We start from the raw sequence: 19,046 nt of genomic DNA, 5'->3' as shown, positions 1-19,046 counted from the left end.
ATGTGCTAGTGTATTGTAATGAAAGAAATACACTGCATTGTATCATAAAGTCACTTTATTTACATTTGTGAAGGTTATTGACGGCTTGATGGAATGGCGTTGGACGTCAAAGGGAATTGCTGTTTGGAAAGAGGCACATTACATGAGGACTGTAATTAAAGAAATAAACTGTGCTGTAAAATAAAGTTGTATTTACCTTTTTGGTGGTCGTTGATGGCTTATGGAAGAAGAGTCACCTTCCATAAGGACTGTTGGTAACTTAACCTGTGGTGTGGCTTCTCTTCTTTTTTCTTTGGAAACTCCTCATCATTTTTGCTGATTAAAAACCTCTTAATTGACACCTGTTGCTTTCTGACTTGTAAGGTCTTACGAAGCTGAGGCATCACATTATTGTTCATCATGTTGATGATTGTAATAGCCACAGTCTTTTCTGAATGGAACTGTTCGGTATAAGCCTGCACATCATTCCACTTTGCCAACATTGCCTTTATGAGTTCACTTGATGCTGCAGCCATCTCCTCCTCAGATCCGTTACTGGCTTTAAAATCCTCAATAAGCGCCAAACTTCCAGGTTGGCGCATGGCGATATCGGCGTGAATTATCCGTGCTTTCTCGCATAAAATAGCTTTACTCACGCTGTCGCCGGATAGCTGCTTTTCATTAATCCAAATTAACAGAAGTTTTTCAACTTCTTCGATTGCCCGAGAACGTCGCTTTGAGAGCACGGAAACCCCTTTTGCAACAGACGCACCTTTTATGGCTTTTCTGTTACGGAGAATGGTAGCAATGGTTGACTTAGCATAGCCGTGCTCGGCCACTAAATAACACAAACGCACACCTCGTTCGTGTTTTTCAATTATCTCCTTCTTCTCAGCGACGGTGATTTTATTTTGTGTCTTCTTGGGCTGAACACGAGCCTGTAGTGCTTTTTTTTCCGTCGCATCATAGTAAAATTATCAGCAAAAAGCTCCGAACAGGCGATCGATGTGTGCGACCTATACAGATTTCGATTATGGTGGTACTGTATAGAAACCCCTAAGCAAATATCGATTCACCTTAAGCTGCTTTTGTATCATTCTAAACAGCAAAATGGCCGTCGGGTGATGAAAAAGGGCACTGTAGTAACCGGATTATCGTAATAACCATTTATCATACTAAACGGAACTAATTATACATAAAAAGACTAGAAATTCACCGGGAAATGAAAATAGTATCGTAATAAGCAGTATTATCAATATAACCGATATCGATATAACGAGACTTTACTGTAATGCGCACTGCACCGGACTATAAATCACACCTTCAATATTTCAAAAAGTTTTCCAAATATAATGCTATATATAATGTGCACCAGTAAAGGCTGGGGTTATGCAAAACTTCTTCTACAGGGGGAAATGGAGTGGGATATAAGACGCACCTGGGTATAAGGCGCAGGGTCATCTTTTGAAGAAAATTAAGGCTTTTTGGTGTGCCTTATACAAAGGAAAATTCGGCACATTTCAAGCACTCAAAGAAGAGTTTTAAAAGATACATTTTAAATGTTTGTTTAAAAGCGTTTTAATTGATTTGCCAAAACCTGTTTTTCATCAGAAATTGTGGTTGAGGGGAGGAGTAGGGAGATGGAGAGGGTGGGAGAGAGAGAAAAGCGGCGTGAGAGTGAGTGAGAAAGTGAGCGGTTGGTCGAGGGCGAGTAAGTGAGAGAGCGAAGTTGGGACCTACCCCAGCTGACTTCAGGCAGATGGTAGACCATTGGTGGGTAAACTTTTTGACTCGCGGGCCACAATGGGTTCTAAAATTTGACAGAGGGGCCGGGCCAGGAGCATTTGGAGGGCGTGTTTGGGCCGGATATACTAAACCTCAAGCATTAAATGTAGTGTGTGCAAACCTCATAGCACAGTAAGAACACTACAACCCAATTTATTAACTGTCTTTCAAATGTGAAAAATATCCCTTATCAGTTTATAAATTTGTCTCAAAGAATATGCAAGATATGGCATATACATACTATTTCGCAAATACTGGGAGGAGGAAATATAAATAGATTAAAATAACATACGCACTGTGATTTATGAAGATTGTGTCTGTTTTTAATAAGTTTCAATCGAAGGTGCAAAGTTAAAGAAATCAAAATTTATTGAAAAATGGAATCACTTTCAACATTCAAAACATATTATTACGCTCTACAAACTCGCCACGAACGCCCTCGCCTTCACGCACACACAGTACACGTGTATCATTGCCAAGCACACAGACACATAGGCTACTTAAAATTTAAAAATTTGAAATTTGCATACACGGCACGGCAGCCAATCAGAAGCCTGCTTTGTGCTTCGGACTTTCCCAAGCATTATAAGGTCTTGCATTTGCATATCATTTTCCAAAATAGATGCACAGAACCTCAGCCCAGAAGAAAGATTCAAAAGAAGCTAACAAAATTTGTGACGCTACGAAACGTAAACTTACATTATACCGTGACTGTAAAGTGTACTTGAGAGTTATGAAAGGCGCTCAGTGGCTTGTAGTAAGGAATGCAAACATTGCATTGTGCACCATGACGACAAACGACGACTGGAGCAAAATCTTCAGCTATGGATATTTACCGTAAATTAAGCGAGGTAGCATTTGCGGTAGGTCCAGCCTTAATTTTACAGAAAAGCTTTATACTTTGCTACAATGTTTGTTTGTTTGTTTGTTTGTTTGTTTGTTTGTTTGTTTTGCGATTACTTGTCTTATTACGTTTCAAATTGTGAAAAATGTGGCAGGCAGCTTTAAGGCCGGGCAGGCAACTTTTCAGAGTTGTTTGCCCTGTTGTCCGCTAACTTTTTGTCATGACTTTCAGACACTGTTTTTACTATAATTTGGACAAATTCGGCGGGCCGGATTACAAAGCCTAACGGGCCGCATGTGGCCCGCGGGCCGTAGTTTGCCTATGTCTGAGGTAGACTATACCCTGAAATGGTCTCCAGTCAGTCGCAGGATACATAGAGATGAATAATCATTCATAACTACATCCTTTCCATCATTGAAGGGGAACCCATCCCACGCTGCCCACACACAAGTCGTGCATATGAACTACAACACCACCAACGACTTGATTTTATATTTCCCGCACACAATATTTTAAAAACTAACCGACACTTTTAACACAGGATAACAGATGTTGATTTTTTGTTTAAATCAATGACTTCTCTAGTTGTGAAAGCATGACTAGTAGGATTGACTGCAAATTGAGAATGCTATTCTGTCATTATGAAGGAAATGTGAACAAGGCAGCTTCAATACTGCTGAAAGCCCAATCCTTAAGTGCCAAGCCAGCTGAGCTGTTGGAGGTGGCCCTGCGGAACCTGAAAGCTGGAGAGAAACAACTTGTTCCAATCAAGAAGGAACAGCTATCTAAAGGTATTCTCGAAGCCAAACATTGCAGTGTGGACAGCGCTGACATGCACAGGGTTGGGGTACCATCTTGTTATCCAGTTTGGCATCACTTGGATACAATGTGATGCAATTGACTTTTTCCAAAATCATACTACAAGGTTTTTTTCCCCTCACAATAATCTCACATTGTAAATACGTTTTTTTAAAGTCGTAGATGACCACCATCGCCAGTTATTGATCTAAAAGAGAAATAGATACATTAAGTGTAGCAGACTGTATGTTGTTTAATTCATATCCAATTACTTATTGAGATGGATAAATGCATTACATACTGTAGGATAATGTCTATTATATGTTTACTCTTGGTACGATTAAAAAATATTGACTGATCGGCTATAATATATACATGTATTGGATCGGCCAATATTCTACATATGGAAGATTTTTTTTTTTGGCTGCGAAGTCTGAAACTCCAGGCACAGTATTAGAACATTTTCTTGCAGTGTAATCCTGCTTTTAGAATGAATGTAGAATGAATTAGAGCAGTTTACTTGTCTCTGATTTCCAAGCTAATCATGCATTGATTTGTTACATGTACATACTCAGAGACAAACATACAGTTATTTGAATTTTTACTGACTTTTACATCTTGGGAAACCCTAAATTTAATTATGTATTCATGGCAGGCTGCCGCAAATAAATGTCGTTCTCGGGTAATAGGTTTTAGCACCACCTGCTAACTGTTATAAAGTTCGATATTGGGCATTTCAAAAGTAGTTATGGTTACAAAATATTACTTCTCAAAAGTCATTGAACTACTACCTCCTTGAATACCTTGTAAAAGTAATTAGTTACTCACAAAATGATAATGTGTTTCTATTATGTTCAATTTATACTGTAAACGACATTTGTGGTATCTGGTATGAAGACTAATAACGGGTATACTTTAGAACACTTGATATTTATTTGTTACTTGGTAAATGCTAGCTGAGAGGACAGCAATAGCTACCCCGATAAAATGTCTAAATAATTAATGTAGATTGCAAATATCCGTAACAGTAGTAGAATTTTAACGAAAAGCCTTAAAATAATTACAGTAGATCATTCTTTTAGCAAAAGTTAACACCATTACATTTAAACAGTGTTATTCCAATTCCGGTTAACGTTAAGTACTGCATGTTTTGAAAGCAGCTACACGACTACTTGAAATCAACTGCTTAACGAATAAATGGTTCGTTTTGAAAACATGGTCTCACCGCCCTCCCACTTTCCTTGCTTGAAGCGAGGCAAAGATTGTGGAAGACTACACCCATCTGTTTTTTTTTCCATATTTGTTATTTTGTTTCTATTTGTCATTTTTCATATATATATATATATATATATATATATATATATATATATATATATATATATATATATATATAGTTTTGCAGAGATATACTCCGACATCTTCGATTGAATCTGTGATTTATTCAATTATTTTTCTCCGCTCTCGAACTAGCTGTTCGATGAATGGCACCACAAATCCTGATAGTTTTGTCTCATCAGGTCGAACAATTTAGTTAAATCTATTTGCAGTATACAGTGGTACCTCGGTTCTCGAACGCCTCACAGTTCAAACAAATCGGACTTCTAACAAAATATTCGAGATATTCTTGCTTCGGTGTTCGAACACCAATCGGTGTTCGAATGCCAATACGACGCGTGATTGCGTACGCGAGGGTGGGGTGCTGAGCGGCGTACGGGTGTATCGCTCTCTCCGTGACAAACTGTTGTCGCTAGCGGACGTGCTGCGTTTTGCTCTAGCGTTTAATATAGGTGTACGAAGAGTTTTAGCCCCTAATCATGTCTCCAAAGAAAGTAAGTGCTGCTTAAAGTGACAAAAGAAAAGTCGTGCGTACAATTATTGCATTTAAGACAGAAATAATCGCAAAATATGAAGGAGGTGTGCGAATGTCTGATCTGGCGAGGGAATACAGCATGGGGAAATCTATGATCAGTACGATATTAAAGAATAAGGAGGCTGTGAAATCTCGTGATGTGACTGTGGGCGTGAGAGCAAGTGTCATTGTATGGATATTTGAAGAGAAAAGAACATCCTGTAGCCGAGTCATCTGTAGCTGTCACGTTCCGAGCGAGAGTGACGGCAGATGACTCGTCGGAACGTAGTGGAATGTTTGGGATCCCAAAACAGACACGTACTACCCAAGCAGGATGTTTATTCACAAATCAAAGAAAACACAGCGACTAAGAAGGCAGGGGGTGATCCGACCCGCTTACTACGCCAAAAAGCAAATGGCACACGAGGGTGAAAAATTACACAATCCCGTAAGATGACATAAATTGACGGGACGCAGGGAAAATACCTCGGACCGGATACACTCGCGCATCGAAGGAAGAGTCCAGGTACGGTGGCGAGTTGAGTCAATCATCCGGCATTGACGAGGTGGTCGCAAACCGTATAAATGCCCCGTGTCCGTGATTAGAGAATGACAGCAGGTGGAGAACGGCCGGGAGAGGCAGCCGCCCCCCCCCCCCCCCCCCTCACCCCCGCTGTCAACTCGCAGGTGACAGGAGCAAAGAGGTGGTTTCGGTGTTCGAAAAAAATCGCTTTTCGAACAGGGTCCTGGAACGAATTATGGTGGAGAACCGAGGTACCACTGTACCTTTTTTTAGGAGTAAATTCTTCTTTTTGAGTTTTGGAAACTAACTAAACTAATCATGTCAACATGTGGGGTGCATCCAAGAACCCCAGTTTCCTGACAGGGTTTCTGTGAGCCAAACAGTGGAGCATCCCAAATCTGCCAGCAATGAGAGCGTATCAATTGAAGAGTGGAAGACTACAACTCAGGATGTTTTGACAAAGGTTGGATCTCTTTATACACATACTGCAGAATGCATTGGTAATTTTAATCCAGTACAACACCACCGTGTCTGCCAATACTGTGTGAGTTTTTTATAAACTATTTACCAGGGTTTTTCCTTTCTTAATTTGGAACAGAGATTCCAGTATCTCAACAGTAATGTGAACTCCGACTTTGTCACTGCCTGGAAACATCGGTGCTGTTAGACTTGCAATCACCTCTCATCTTTGTAATATTAACATGCTTGCACAAATATTTTATGAGCGCTCTGTGAGTAACAAAAGTAGAAAACAGTACTCATTTTAAGATGTAATTTTCTGATGAGTGAGACAATCTTGGTCACAAGAGAAGCAGCGTTTGCATTGAGGAAAAAAAGCCATTGAAATCCCCTGACAGCTTGTGCACTGCTGGTCAGTTGTAAACCTTTTTCATGATCTGAGATGTTTGGGAACATGAGGCAGTCACTCCCACTTTCTATATTTAGGAAAACCCTTGATCACACATCATATTGTTATTCAACTCCCGATCAAATTGAACTCTTTTTTTTTTTTGCATTCACTTCTCTCCTTTTCAGGTTAAAGATGAAACACCACCCGATTCCAAACCGGTTCCCTGTTTAATGAACTCCATCCCGACTCCATCTCTCTTGGTTCCATCAAAATTTGATCCCCAGACTCCAAACTACAGCAATAGCTGTGCAAATAGGTAACACTTGTGCTGGCCAATTGGTAGAATCCACTGATTGTTTTGTGCCTGCTTTTAAGGCAAAGAACCTTTAGCTATGGAGGACAATTGTGAAGCATTGTTGTGTGAATTCATCTCTACATTTGATTTGCCAAACTTGAACTTGTCCTCTCCCCTCCAGCTTTATTACTCCCATTGTCAAGAAAGAATTAGCAGTGTTGTATTCATCTAGAAAAGCAGCATACAATGGTGAACCTGTTCAGCAGCCATGCCCACCTCTGAATTACTCAGCTGGCTTTCACATTCCACAGGTACAAAACCTTCCATTTCCAGTTTGTGTCACGTGGATGGAGAACTTTGTATTTTGTTTAAATTGTCTCTGGACCTGTATATGAGTATCATGACGACCAATTGTAATCCTACCATTTGGGGGAAAATGGCAATTAAATTTGGTATCACTATTCAGTCTAAATATACCAACAACACAAACGGTAAAACTGCATTTTTCAAGTATTTGAAATGGTAACAAGAGATATTTTCTCCTACTACCAGGTTTCTTTCACATCAAACGAATCAATTACCATTAACGGCAAGCAGTTCTTCATCCTTAAAATGATTGGACGTGGTGGTTCCAGCAAGGTAAATGACAGAGAAGAAATATACACTATGGTGAAAATGTGCTGTGCCTGATAATAATAGTAACAAAAATAAAAATGGACAATAATAATCTTCTTTTCCTTTCGGCTTTTCCCCTCAGGGGTCGCCACAGCGAATCAATGTCCTCCATCTCTCCCGGTTTTGTGCATCCTCTTCTCTCACACCAGCTACCTTCATGTCCTCTTTGACCACATCCATAAACCTCCTCTTCGGTCTTCCTCTCGGGCTCCTGCCTGGCAGTTCAAGACTCAGCATCCTTCTCTCGATATAGTCACTCTCTCTCCTCTGAACATGTCCAAACCATCTCAGTCTGGCCTCTCTGACTTTCTCTCCAAAGCCTCTAATATGAGTTGTCCTTCTAATGTACTCATTCCTGATCCTATCCAACCTGGTCACTCCCAAAGAAAACCTCAACACCTTCAGCTCTGCTACCTCCAGCTCTGCTTCCTGTCTTTTCTTCAGTGGCACTGTCTCCAGTCCAAACATCATGGCTGGTCTCACCACGGTTTTATACACTTTTCCTTTCATCCTAGCTGAAACCCTCCTATCACACATCACACCTGACATTTTTCTCCAACTGCTCCAGCCTGCCTGGACACGCTTCTTCACCTCTTTTCCACACTCTCCATTGCTCTGGACAGTTGACCCCAAGTACTTAAAATCCTCCACCTTCTTTATCTCTTCTCCCTGTAGCATCACTCTTGCACTTGGATCCCTCTCATTCACACACATATATTCCGTCTTGCTGCGACTGATCTTCATTCCTCTCCTTTCCAGGGCATATCTCCACAGCTCTAGTTTCTCCGCCACCTGTTCCCTGTTCTCGCTGCAGATCACAATGTCATCTGCAAACATCATGGTCAAAGGAGATTCTTGTCTTATATCGTCTGTCAGCCTGTCCATCCCCATAGCAAACAAGAAGGGGCTCAGAGCTGACCCCTGGTGGAGTCCCACCTCCACCTTAAATTCCTCAGTCATACCGACAGCACACCTCACAACTGTCTTACATTCATGATACATGTCTTAAAAATGGACAATAATAATCATGCGTAATAATTCTCGCTATTTGGTCCTCATTTTCTAAGTTGATTTCTTATTTTTTCTTTAGGTGTACCAGGTCCTAGATGAAAAAAAACAATTGTTTGCAGTGAAATACATAGACCTTGAGGATGCAGATGCTCAGACAGTAGAAAATTCCATAAATGAGATTGATCATCTGAACCACTTGCAGCAATACAGCAATCAAATTATAAAGCTCTTTGACTAGTAAGTGCATGAACTGGGCGGAAATAATTCCATTGTATAAAAATCCCTTTGTTTTTATTCTGTTCATCACATTGCTGTAAAATGATGTGTGATTTTGTTGTCACATGTACGATGTCCACTACTTAGGCTGCCCTGTATATTTTCGGGTAATTACTTGTTATGTTTTGCAGTGAAATAACCAATAACTACATGTATGTATTGATGGAGTGTGGCAATGTGGATCTAAACACTTGGTTGCAGAGCAGAACCTCTGTCAATCCACTTGAGAGGAAGCTCTATTGGAAGTACATGCTAGAAGCCGTCCAAACGATTCACAAACATGGTACTTTTTATTTCCGTCTCAATGCCTGCCTCAAATTAGTTACAGTGGGACCTCGGCTTACGAACGCCTCGGCTTACGAAGTTTTCGGTTTACGATCGTTACATTTATAAAAATTTTACCTTGGCATCCGAAATATTTTTCGGAATACACACGGAGCTGCCTCAATGAGTGATGTGTCGTTCGTGAACGAGCCCGTTCTCCAAACAAGGAAATGGTAGCAGACTTTTTTTTGTCCTCTATTCCCCGCCCCCAGTCGTCGGTTAAAGCCACGTGATTGGTCAAGAACGCGGCAGTAGGGGACAGGGTTACAGACAGACAGAGAGAGAGTGAGGCCGTTCTCCAAAAAAACAAAATGTCGTCTGTTATAGCCACGTGATTGGTAAGTGTGGGGGGCGGGGGGATTAAACATTAAAGAGACAGGCAGACAGAGAGAGCGTGAGAAAACACACACACACACACACGAAAGGGAGAGGACCGAGCTCGAAACAGAAAAAAAACAAGTACAATGGTGAGAGAATGGATAGAAAACAGTGAAATTTTGACTCATAGTTCAAAAGCAGAGTGTAGACTGGAATGTTAAATATCCCATCAATCAGGCTCCACAAATCGTCTGTACACTTGATGCAAAAAGCTATTAACCCAGCTAAATAGATCACAATTGATGAAATAGATACAATTATCACAGAGAAAGCACCTACAAGGGATCATTCGTCAAGATGGTGAAAGAAGCCTAAGTTCCTCATCAAGTGTTTAATGCTGAGGAAACCGGACACTCCATTCCATCAAGCCATTAACGACCATCACAAAGGTAAATAAAATGACTTTATTGTACATTATAGTTTATTTCTTTAATCATAATACTATAGCACATTTATTATACATAAAATAAGGCATATTTTGTGTAGTTTTAAGGCTTAGAAAATTAGAAAGTAGAAAATTGTGTTTTATGGGGACGGATTATTCTCATTTTAATGGTTTCCTATGGGAAATTAAGTTTTGGGATACACACTTTTCGCCTGACACACTGTCTGGGAACCAATTAAGTTCGTAAGCCAAGGTCCCACTGTACTTGTATTTATTTCAAACCATTGTCATGCCTGCTTTTGTCTCTTGTATGCAGGCATCGTCCACGGTGACTTGAAGCCAGCAAATTTTGTCATTGTCAATGCAACACTGAAGCTAATTGACTTTGGCATAGCAAGCCGTATCCAACCTGATGTGACAAGCATTATGAAGGATACACAAGTAAGAGCTGTGCATTTAGAGGAGTAAAATGCCAATGAACATTTGACATAAAAGTGAAATATATCATGGTCAGGGTAAGTGTAAGTGTCTTTATGTCAAATCAATCACAGGCTGGAACCCTCAACTACATGCCCCCAGAGGCAATTAAAGATACTTCATCCCTGCATGGAAAAGCACGCTCAAAAGTACTCTTCTCCTTGTTTATTTAACATTCTAATATCTTTCTCATGACAGGAGAGTGATCATTAACTTTTGTATTTATTTAATTTAATATTTTGTTTCTCTAAGGTAGGTCCAAAGGGGGATGTGTGGTCCCTTGGATGCATCCTGTACTGTATGACATACAGAAAAAGTCCATTTCAAAGCATCACCGATCAAATCAGCAAGACGCATGCCATCATCAATCCCAGCCATAAAATTACATTTCCTGAAATCTCGGAGAAGGATTTGCTGGATGTGTTGAAGGTAAGAACCCGAAAACTACAAACTCTTTCTTGGTCATCGGTTGTTTTTTTTTTCAGCAGATATTTGTGTTTGGTGTTCCTGTTCCCAATAATAAAAACACATCATATCATATTATTTTAATACAAATTAAACCAAAGAAATGAGAAGCCTCCAAAGTTTCAGACAGCATCAGTGCAAACTTCCTCAGATGAAACCGCGATAAGTAAACCGCAAAGTAGTGAGAGATCACTGTACTCAACTTTGGCATTGCAGAAAAACTAAAAGGGTGGTCTTCAGGAAAAAAACACTGGCTGAGAAGTACCAGCAAACCCTTGTGTCATTTTTATTTGAAACTGCTAATATGGCTTCATGTTTGGCAGAGATGCTTGGTCCGAAGTCCGAGGGAACGAATATCCATCTTAGAACTGCTGGAGCATCCATACCTGCAACTTGAGCCACAAAGGTCTCCGGAACAAGGTACATACATTCATCACACAAATACATACAATGTACTCTGTGATTAAGTATGTGGGATTTTCAGTCTGGCTTTCTGGATAACAAATCATACCTGATTTAAAGCCAGCTAAAGTTAGGCCAAAAAATATATCACTCCGGACACACGCTGAGTTGGAGTGGTTCCAACGCGTACGTGCGGACAGAAATGCAGGGAACGGTGAGAAGAAAGGAGGGGGAATTGCTGTGTTTGTGAACAACAAATGGTGCAATCCTGGGCTCATCACGATCAAAGAAAAACTCGGGACATTGATCTGGACATTGATCTGCAAGTCATTCGCCTCCGGCCGCATTTTCTTCCATGGGAAGGGCACTGATTCACTCACCGACACCATCACGGACTACACAAACTTGTGAAAGAAATACCGTAACCCCAGGACTTTGCGGTGTTTCTCCAACAACAAACCATGGATTACTCCCGACATACATGTAAAGGCCTCTTGAAGGAGAAGAAAAGGGCTTTCATGATGCGGAACAGAGAGGTGCTGAAGGCTGTGCAGATCCAACTGAGGAGAAAGATCAGAGAGGAGAAAACTCTCACTATGGACCCCCCCTCCAATGATCAGCTTCCAGTAACAAACAACTGCCCTCTTAACCGACGCCACACCCCCAACCACCACCCTGCCTCCTGATTCCTGCCGGTCTGTCACAACCGCACAGGTGAGGAACCAAATGAGGAGGATGAAAGTGAGGAAGGAAATAGGTCCGGCCGGACAACATCGGTTCCCGACTCCTCAGGACATGCTCCGACCAGCTATATGTCATTGTCCAGCACATGTGCAGCCTGAGCCTGAAGCTGGGCAGAGTTCCACAGCTGTGGAAAACGTCATGCCTGGTCCCACTGTGCAAGATTGCCAACCTAAAGGAGCTCAACAGCTACAGACCGGTGGCGCAACTACAGACCGGTGGCGCTGACGCTGGAGACACTCGTCCTCGCTCACCTGTGACCGCTGGTGAGCTCATCACTGGACCTGCTACAGTTTACCTACCAGCCCAGCATCGGTGTGGAGGACGGCATCATCTACCTCCTCCACTTGGCGCTGTTGCACCTGGAGAATGCAGAGAGCACTGTGAGGATCACGTTATTCGATTTCTCCAGTGCCTTCAACCCCATCCAGCCCAACCTTCTGAGGGATAAGTTGTGGCAGGCCAGAGTGGACCACCACTTTTCATCATGGATTACAAATTACCTCACAAACCGGCCACATTATGTGAGGGCAAAGACAGGGTTCTCTGCAGCACTGGGGCCCCGCAGGGGACAGTCCTGGCTCCATTCTAGTTCACCCTCTACACTTTGGACTTCAGCTACAACACTCCAACATGCCACCTTCAGAAGTTCTTTGATGACTGCTATTGTCTGCCTCATTACAGAGGCAGATGATCGGGAGTACAGGGGACTGACCACGGACTTTGTGGACTGGTGCCAGCAGAATTACCTCCAGATCAACCCTGGGAAAACCATGTAGTTGGTCGTGGGTTTTAGCAGGGAACAGTCTTCACCTGCACCCTTAAACATCCAGGGTACGGACATCAAAAGGGTGACCTCCTACAAGGACTGGCCATTATTCTCAACAATAAACTGGACTGGACTACCAACACGAATGCTCTGATCAAAAAGGGACAGAGTCGCTACTCTGCATACAGGTCTTTAGGGGTTCAGGGTCACTCCTTAAGACATTCTTTGACTCTGGTCGCTTCAGCCAGCATCGCCACCCAGGACAGAAAAAGACTTGTGCGCCTGGTAAAGAAGGCCAGTGCTGTCCTAGGCTGCTCCCTGGAGTCTCTGGAGGAGGTTGGCAACAGACGGGTGCTTGCTAAACTAAAAGCTATGATGGACAGCCCCTCCCACCCCTTCCAACCTTGACAGCACTGGGTAGCTCAATCAGCCTGTTAAACCTGCTCTGCAAGAAGGAGAGATACCGCCACTCTTTCCTACCGACTGCTGTCAGGCTTCTTAATAACTTCACATGCAAAGAACTGGTCTTATGCATTTTAAGTAGCACAGCCACCATATGTTGCATCAATACTGTTACATATATCAAACAATTTTTTTATACTTGAATATATTTTTATACTTTGCACTTTTACAGTTCTTTTTATGAAGCTTTTTTTTGCGTTTGTTCATTTCAGTCTCCTGACATTTTCTTTTGTGCATACAATACTTTGTTTTATCTTTAAATTTTGCAGCTGTAGATTGCAAATTTCCCCATTGTGGGACTATAAAAGGCTTTCAGATTCTGATATGGACATACAGTGAGACCTCAACTTACAAATGCCTTATAATACGAACTTTTCATCATATGAACGTCAAATTTATGAAAATTAAGCCTTATAATAAGCACTATTTTCATAATACACACCCACCACGGCCGGTCCATCAAGCACACGACTTTCGGATCTGGGGAAAGTGATCTTCGGCGGTAGCACACGACCGAACAGCGCTCCAGCCGGCGCTACTTTCCATACCCCTTCTCATTGAATGCACACATCGATCGCCTACTTGGAGCTTTTTGCTGATATTTTTACTATTGTGGGACCGGAAAATAAACACCACAGGCTCGTGTTCAGCCTCAGTTCAAATGTGGTGCGTTACTATGAATAAATTGAAGAAACTACCAGCCGTACACGCCTACTCTGCTCTGTTTGTTTGTCATCCAAGACTTGGGGTGCGTTCAGGTTCGAGAATAGCGCACGACTTCTTATGACTCTAGGCTGTTTGGAAAGCATTGTCTAACTGAATGAGCGGTGACAAACACTTGCCAACGTTTTTGTGTTGCTACACTTGAACGCACCCTCCCTGACAAGATGCGATAGAAGTGATTGTGATTGGCTAAAGGGTAGAGTCATGTGTCATGGTAAGCCAATCAGAGCTAGTGTTTTCACACACACCGGAACAGCGTGTCAATAGTCACACTAAATAGTCACGTGCGAGTTGACAGCTCGGGCGTGGCTGCCGCTCGCGACACTTCAATTTCATTTCATTTCAACGAGTCACTGTGACCTCACCAGTGACATGATTACGACGAAAATGAATCGCTATGTCTTGTGCTCCAAAAGTTTGCTTGTGCTCCAAAAGTTTGCTTTGCACGAGGTGATTGTTAGACGCGAGTGTGCAATTTCATTCGCCCCACCCGCCTTCTTTTGTCGCGTTTTATTCCGCGTCCGTGGAATCATCGGACTCGCGCCTTTTGTTGTCATAAAATCTCTGCCAGCACCTACGGGACTCGAAGTGAATGCAGATGACATCGAGGAGCTTGTTGCTGACCATAATGAGTTCATCAACACAGAGAATTTGATTTGCCTTCAAGAGGAGAAGCAGAAGCAGGCCATTCAACAGTTGATGTGCAGGCTTTTATTGAACAGTTCCATTCAGAAAAGGCTATAAGAATCATCAACATGATGAATGATAATGTGATGCCTCAGTTTCATAAGACCTTACAAGTCAGAAAGCAACAGGTGTCAATTAAGAGCCATCAATGACCATCACAAATGTAAATTAAGTGACTTTATTATACAGTGCAGTGTATTTCTTTCATTACAATACACTAGCACATTTATTATACATGGGGTAACGTAGGTTGTGTATATTTTTAAGGCTTATTTAGTTGAAAAATATATTTTATGGAAACCCGGGAACGAATTATTCCCATTTTAATGGTTTCCTATGGGATTTTTTTTTTCAGATACACACTTTTCACCTTACACACTCTGTCTGGGAACCAATTAAGTTCGTAAGTTGAGGTCTCACTGTACTGTATTTAGACCGCTTAGCCTGCGACAGGTTTCTTGCTAGCGTCATTAGTCTTTGGGTGGCAGTTACGTAGAGGCCCTTGTTAATGTGGAAGCTTGCAGGCCTAATAATTTGGAATGTAGTAAAGTCAAAATTTGATCCAAAGGCTCATTTTGTTAAGGATCATCATGTAACACGTTTACAACTGCTTCAGGTCATCCATCCAACTGTGATCTCAAGAAAATACTCACAGACCTCGCAGCCATCCAGTCTCCCAACAGCATCATCCGAACTGTTAATGTAAGAATTTCTTTGGTAAATTTATTTTCTTCAGCCATTTCATCATCTCATGCGGTGTTTTTCTCTCAACAGAATCTGGCCAAAAGGTGCAACAGCGGCACGAAGCTGGATGTGGCAGAGTGTGCCAAGGGAACTTAACAATGTAGAGAAAGAAATGTAAATTTGTATGTAATGTTTGCTTTTGTTATCTTAAACATGATAATGTTGAAATGTACATTTTGAAAGACTTAACAGAACTGCAGTATACTTTTTTTCCTGGAGGAACATTGTTCCCATTCTTCTTTTCATTTTTGTGCTGCTGTTCTCTGTTTAAATAAACTTACTGGATACTCAAAGGTTAGCCTTGTCATTATCTTCTTTTCCTTTCGGCTTTTCCCTTCAGGGACCGCCACAGCAAATCAGTGTCCTCCATCTAACCCGGTTTTGTGCATCCTCATCTCTGACACCAGCTACCTTCATGTCCTCTTTGACAACATCCATAAACCTCCTCTTAGATCTTCCTCTTGGTCTCCAGATCTACAAAGACACAGTGAAATTCCTTCTGACCTGCTCTGTTCTTCTCTATCAGCATTCTTAAAGCAAACACTGCATCAGTCGTACTCTTTTTGGCATGAAGCCAATTTTCAGTTTTGCTCTTCATCTAGCTTCAACTACTTTTTCCCCATAGTTTCATTGTATGGCTCATCGACTTTATTCGTCTGTAGTTACTACAACTCTGCACATCTCCCTTGTTCTTAAAAATGGGCACCAGTACACTTCGTCTCCATTCTTCAGGCATCTGCTGACCATCTGGGATCTTGTAAAACATCCCAGTCAGGAACACCACTGCCACCTCTCCAAGACAATTCCATACCTCAATTGGTAAACCATCAGGCCCAAGTGCCTTTCCACCCTACATCCTCTTCAGCGTCCTCCTCACATCATCCTTGCTAATGTTTTCTACGGCTTGGTCCACAACCAATGTTCCCTCTAAAGTGCGCGCGTGCGCAATCGTGCACCGCTTGCACATACTCAGTGCACAAGAACATCTATGCAGCACACAAAATAAAATGAAACTGAAACGCATTACTTAATGTCTAATTTTAGAACTGATATAAACTAGTTAATTAGACTAATTATACATATTTTTTTGTACCATTTTGCAATGTAACTCGATGAGTGATAGGTGTCCAACCAACAATGCCGCACAGTTCAAGTACGCTACGCAGCCAATCGGAGCAGATTGGCTGTGTAGCCTGATGCTGGTGTGTGGCCACAGCGTACACATCTGATGTTGCTCACAGTTGTCCTCAGTCGGCTCAGGGAGCATGTGTGTCTGCTCAGACACATGAAAAATTAGAGGGAACATTGTCCACAACAGTCACGTCTGCTACTCTGTTCCTTCTCATTTTCCTCATTCATCAATTCTTCAAAGTACTCTTTCCATCTTGCACCCGTTAATACATTGCCATCTCTATCCTTAATCACCCTAACCTGCTGCAGGTTCTTACCATCTTTGTTTCTCTTTCTCGCCAGCCTGTAAAGATCAGTCTTGCCTTCCTTGCTGTCCAGCCGAGCATACAAGTCTTCATCGGCCTCTTGTTTGGCCTTTGCCACCTTTACTTTACTTTTTTTGCCACCTTTCTACCGGAAACAAATTCCTTGTGTGTTCTACATACTTGGCAATAAAGATGATTCTGATTCTGATTTACTCCTGCACCTCCCCAGTCCACCACTATATCTCCTTATCTACCTTTCTTCCACTCGATACACCAAGTACTTTCCGTCCTGTCTCTCGGATTACGTGTGCTGTAGTTTGCCAGTCTTGAATCTGCAAGGACCTCTTGCCCACCCAGTGCTTGTCTTAACTCCTTCCTAAAAGTAATGCAACACTCTTCCTTTTTCAACTTCCACCATTTTGTCCTCACTTCAGCCTTTGGGTTCTTCATCTTCCGCACTACTAGCGTCATCCTACACACCACCAACTTTTGCTGTCTGGCTACACTCTCACCAACCACTACTTTGCAGTCACTGATTTCCTTTAGATGGCGCCGTTGACACAAAATGTAGTCTAACTTTGTACTTCTGCCTCCACTCTTATAGGTCACCCTGTGTTCCTGTCTCTTCTGAAAGAAAGTATTCACAATAGCCATTTCCATCCTCTTGGCAAAGTCAACCACCATCTGTCCTTCAGCTTCCTTTAGATGAATTGCGCATTCGGGTCAACAAAAGTGTGAAAAGTAAAAGAAAACTACAGTCATTTCGTGAGGAATACTCCCAAGCATTTCCCGGAGGCATACTTAGGTCAAGAAAATCATACGGATTGTTTTTCAGCATTTTTGGCCACGACATTCATCAAGGAGGAGACTGTGCTGAGCGTTTGCACCGTTTCGGCAGCACGAATGTGCCAGTACTGTTTTTGAATGGGTGGAATGTCGGTACCATTTGAAAGTCATCGCTCGACAGCTTTGGGGCGATTGTGCTTTTTTGCGCCTGTCATGGGCAGCATTTTCACAGCCCTGCTTTGTTCAGCGCAAAGGTTGGTGCTGTTGGACAGTCTGCAGCTGGATGGGTGCATGGCTTAAGGAGCCCGCGATGAGAAGAAAGGAGCCTCAGCGCAGAGTGCCGATGCACATGTGGAACTGTTGCGGCTTGGAATCTAAGCAGATTTACGTGGGACAGGAGATGTGAGACTATCTCTTTTCGTCATGCTACAGCTTCGTGTTTGCTTTCAACAGTTAGCTTGTAGTAGAGGTGCACATTCCACCATGACGTCCCTGACCCACTGGTGAAAAGGATGCTTTGATTCTCTCCTCTTTCATCTAGAACTGCTTCATGTTACAAAGAGGGTGCAGAAAGAGCTTCAGAATGAAGGAGTCTCTGTGTCTTTGTGTTGTCATCTTATTTGTTATTTAGTTTTTTGTTTGTGTTTGTTTGTGTATGTCGTTTTTTTTCTTTTGACTTCAAGATGGTGCCATGAGCGTCGCTGCCTTTCCAGCAGCTTATGTATTTTTTTCTCTACTTCTTTCATACGTTTCATCTTAATTTCATAATTTTGCTGCTGTGAAATGTAAATTTCATCACTGCGAGACGGATGGAGGTGAATCCAATCCAAACTTAGTGGATGCTCTCTGTGCACACATGAATAAAAATATTTGATATACTGTATTGTGAGGGTCACCCATGGCAAACAGGTCCGAGGTGAAGGACCAAAATATGACACAAAAGTCCCCATATGAAGAAAAATAAAGATGGATCTGGTTTTCCCTTGCCCGGACGCAGGTCACCGGGGCCCCTCTATGGAGCCAGGCCTGGAGATGGGGCTCGTTGGTGAGCGCCTGGTGGCCGGGCCTACACCCTGGGGCCCAGTCAGGCTCAGCCCGAAGAGGAAATGTGGGTCCCCCTTCTCAAGGGCTAACCACCCAAGGGAGGGGCCACAGGGGTCGGGTGCATTGTGAGCTTGGCGGCAGCCAATGGCGGGGACCCCAGCTTCTGCAACCGATCCTCGGTTGCAGAAGCTAGCTCTTGGGACGTGGATTGTCACCTCTCTTGCAGGGAAGGAGCCTGAGCTGGTGTACGAGGTCAAAAAGTTCTGACTAGACATAGTTGCACTTGCCTCCACACACAGCCTGGGTTTTGGTACCAGCCCTCTTGAGAGTGCTTTGAC

The 19,046-nt window shown here is 42.4% G+C and overlaps 1 protein-coding gene across 1 annotated transcript in view; it reads left to right on the top strand.

The window, feature by feature from the left end:
• Window positions 1-15,740, top strand: part of ttk (ttk protein kinase) — a 26,107-nt gene extending 10,367 nt beyond the window's left edge. The window contains exons 13-25 of the mRNA XM_088999470.1: window positions 3,256-3,399; window positions 6,123-6,241; window positions 6,814-6,944; window positions 7,105-7,234; window positions 7,476-7,562; window positions 8,689-8,846; window positions 9,017-9,168; window positions 10,289-10,413; window positions 10,524-10,598; window positions 10,702-10,878; window positions 11,238-11,334; window positions 15,315-15,400; window positions 15,473-15,740. Of these exons, the coding sequence (XP_088855596.1) occupies window positions 3,256-3,399; window positions 6,123-6,241; window positions 6,814-6,944; window positions 7,105-7,234; window positions 7,476-7,562; window positions 8,689-8,846; window positions 9,017-9,168; window positions 10,289-10,413; window positions 10,524-10,598; window positions 10,702-10,878; window positions 11,238-11,334; window positions 15,315-15,400; window positions 15,473-15,538 (1,547 nt within the window). The 3' untranslated portion in view covers window positions 15,539-15,740. The remainder of the gene's footprint in view (window positions 1-3,255; window positions 3,400-6,122; window positions 6,242-6,813; window positions 6,945-7,104; window positions 7,235-7,475; window positions 7,563-8,688; window positions 8,847-9,016; window positions 9,169-10,288; window positions 10,414-10,523; window positions 10,599-10,701; window positions 10,879-11,237; window positions 11,335-15,314; window positions 15,401-15,472) is intronic.
• The last annotated feature ends 3,306 nt before the right edge of the window (window positions 15,741-19,046 follow it).

The sequence above is a fragment of the Hippocampus bargibanti genome, linkage group LG06, assembly GCF_051943395.1.
Source record: "Hippocampus bargibanti isolate YZ-2025 linkage group LG06, ASM5194339v1, whole genome shotgun sequence".
Taxonomy (NCBI): Eukaryota; Metazoa; Chordata; class Actinopteri; order Syngnathiformes; family Syngnathidae; genus Hippocampus; species Hippocampus bargibanti.
This window is presented reverse-complemented; position numbering and strand designations above follow the sequence as displayed.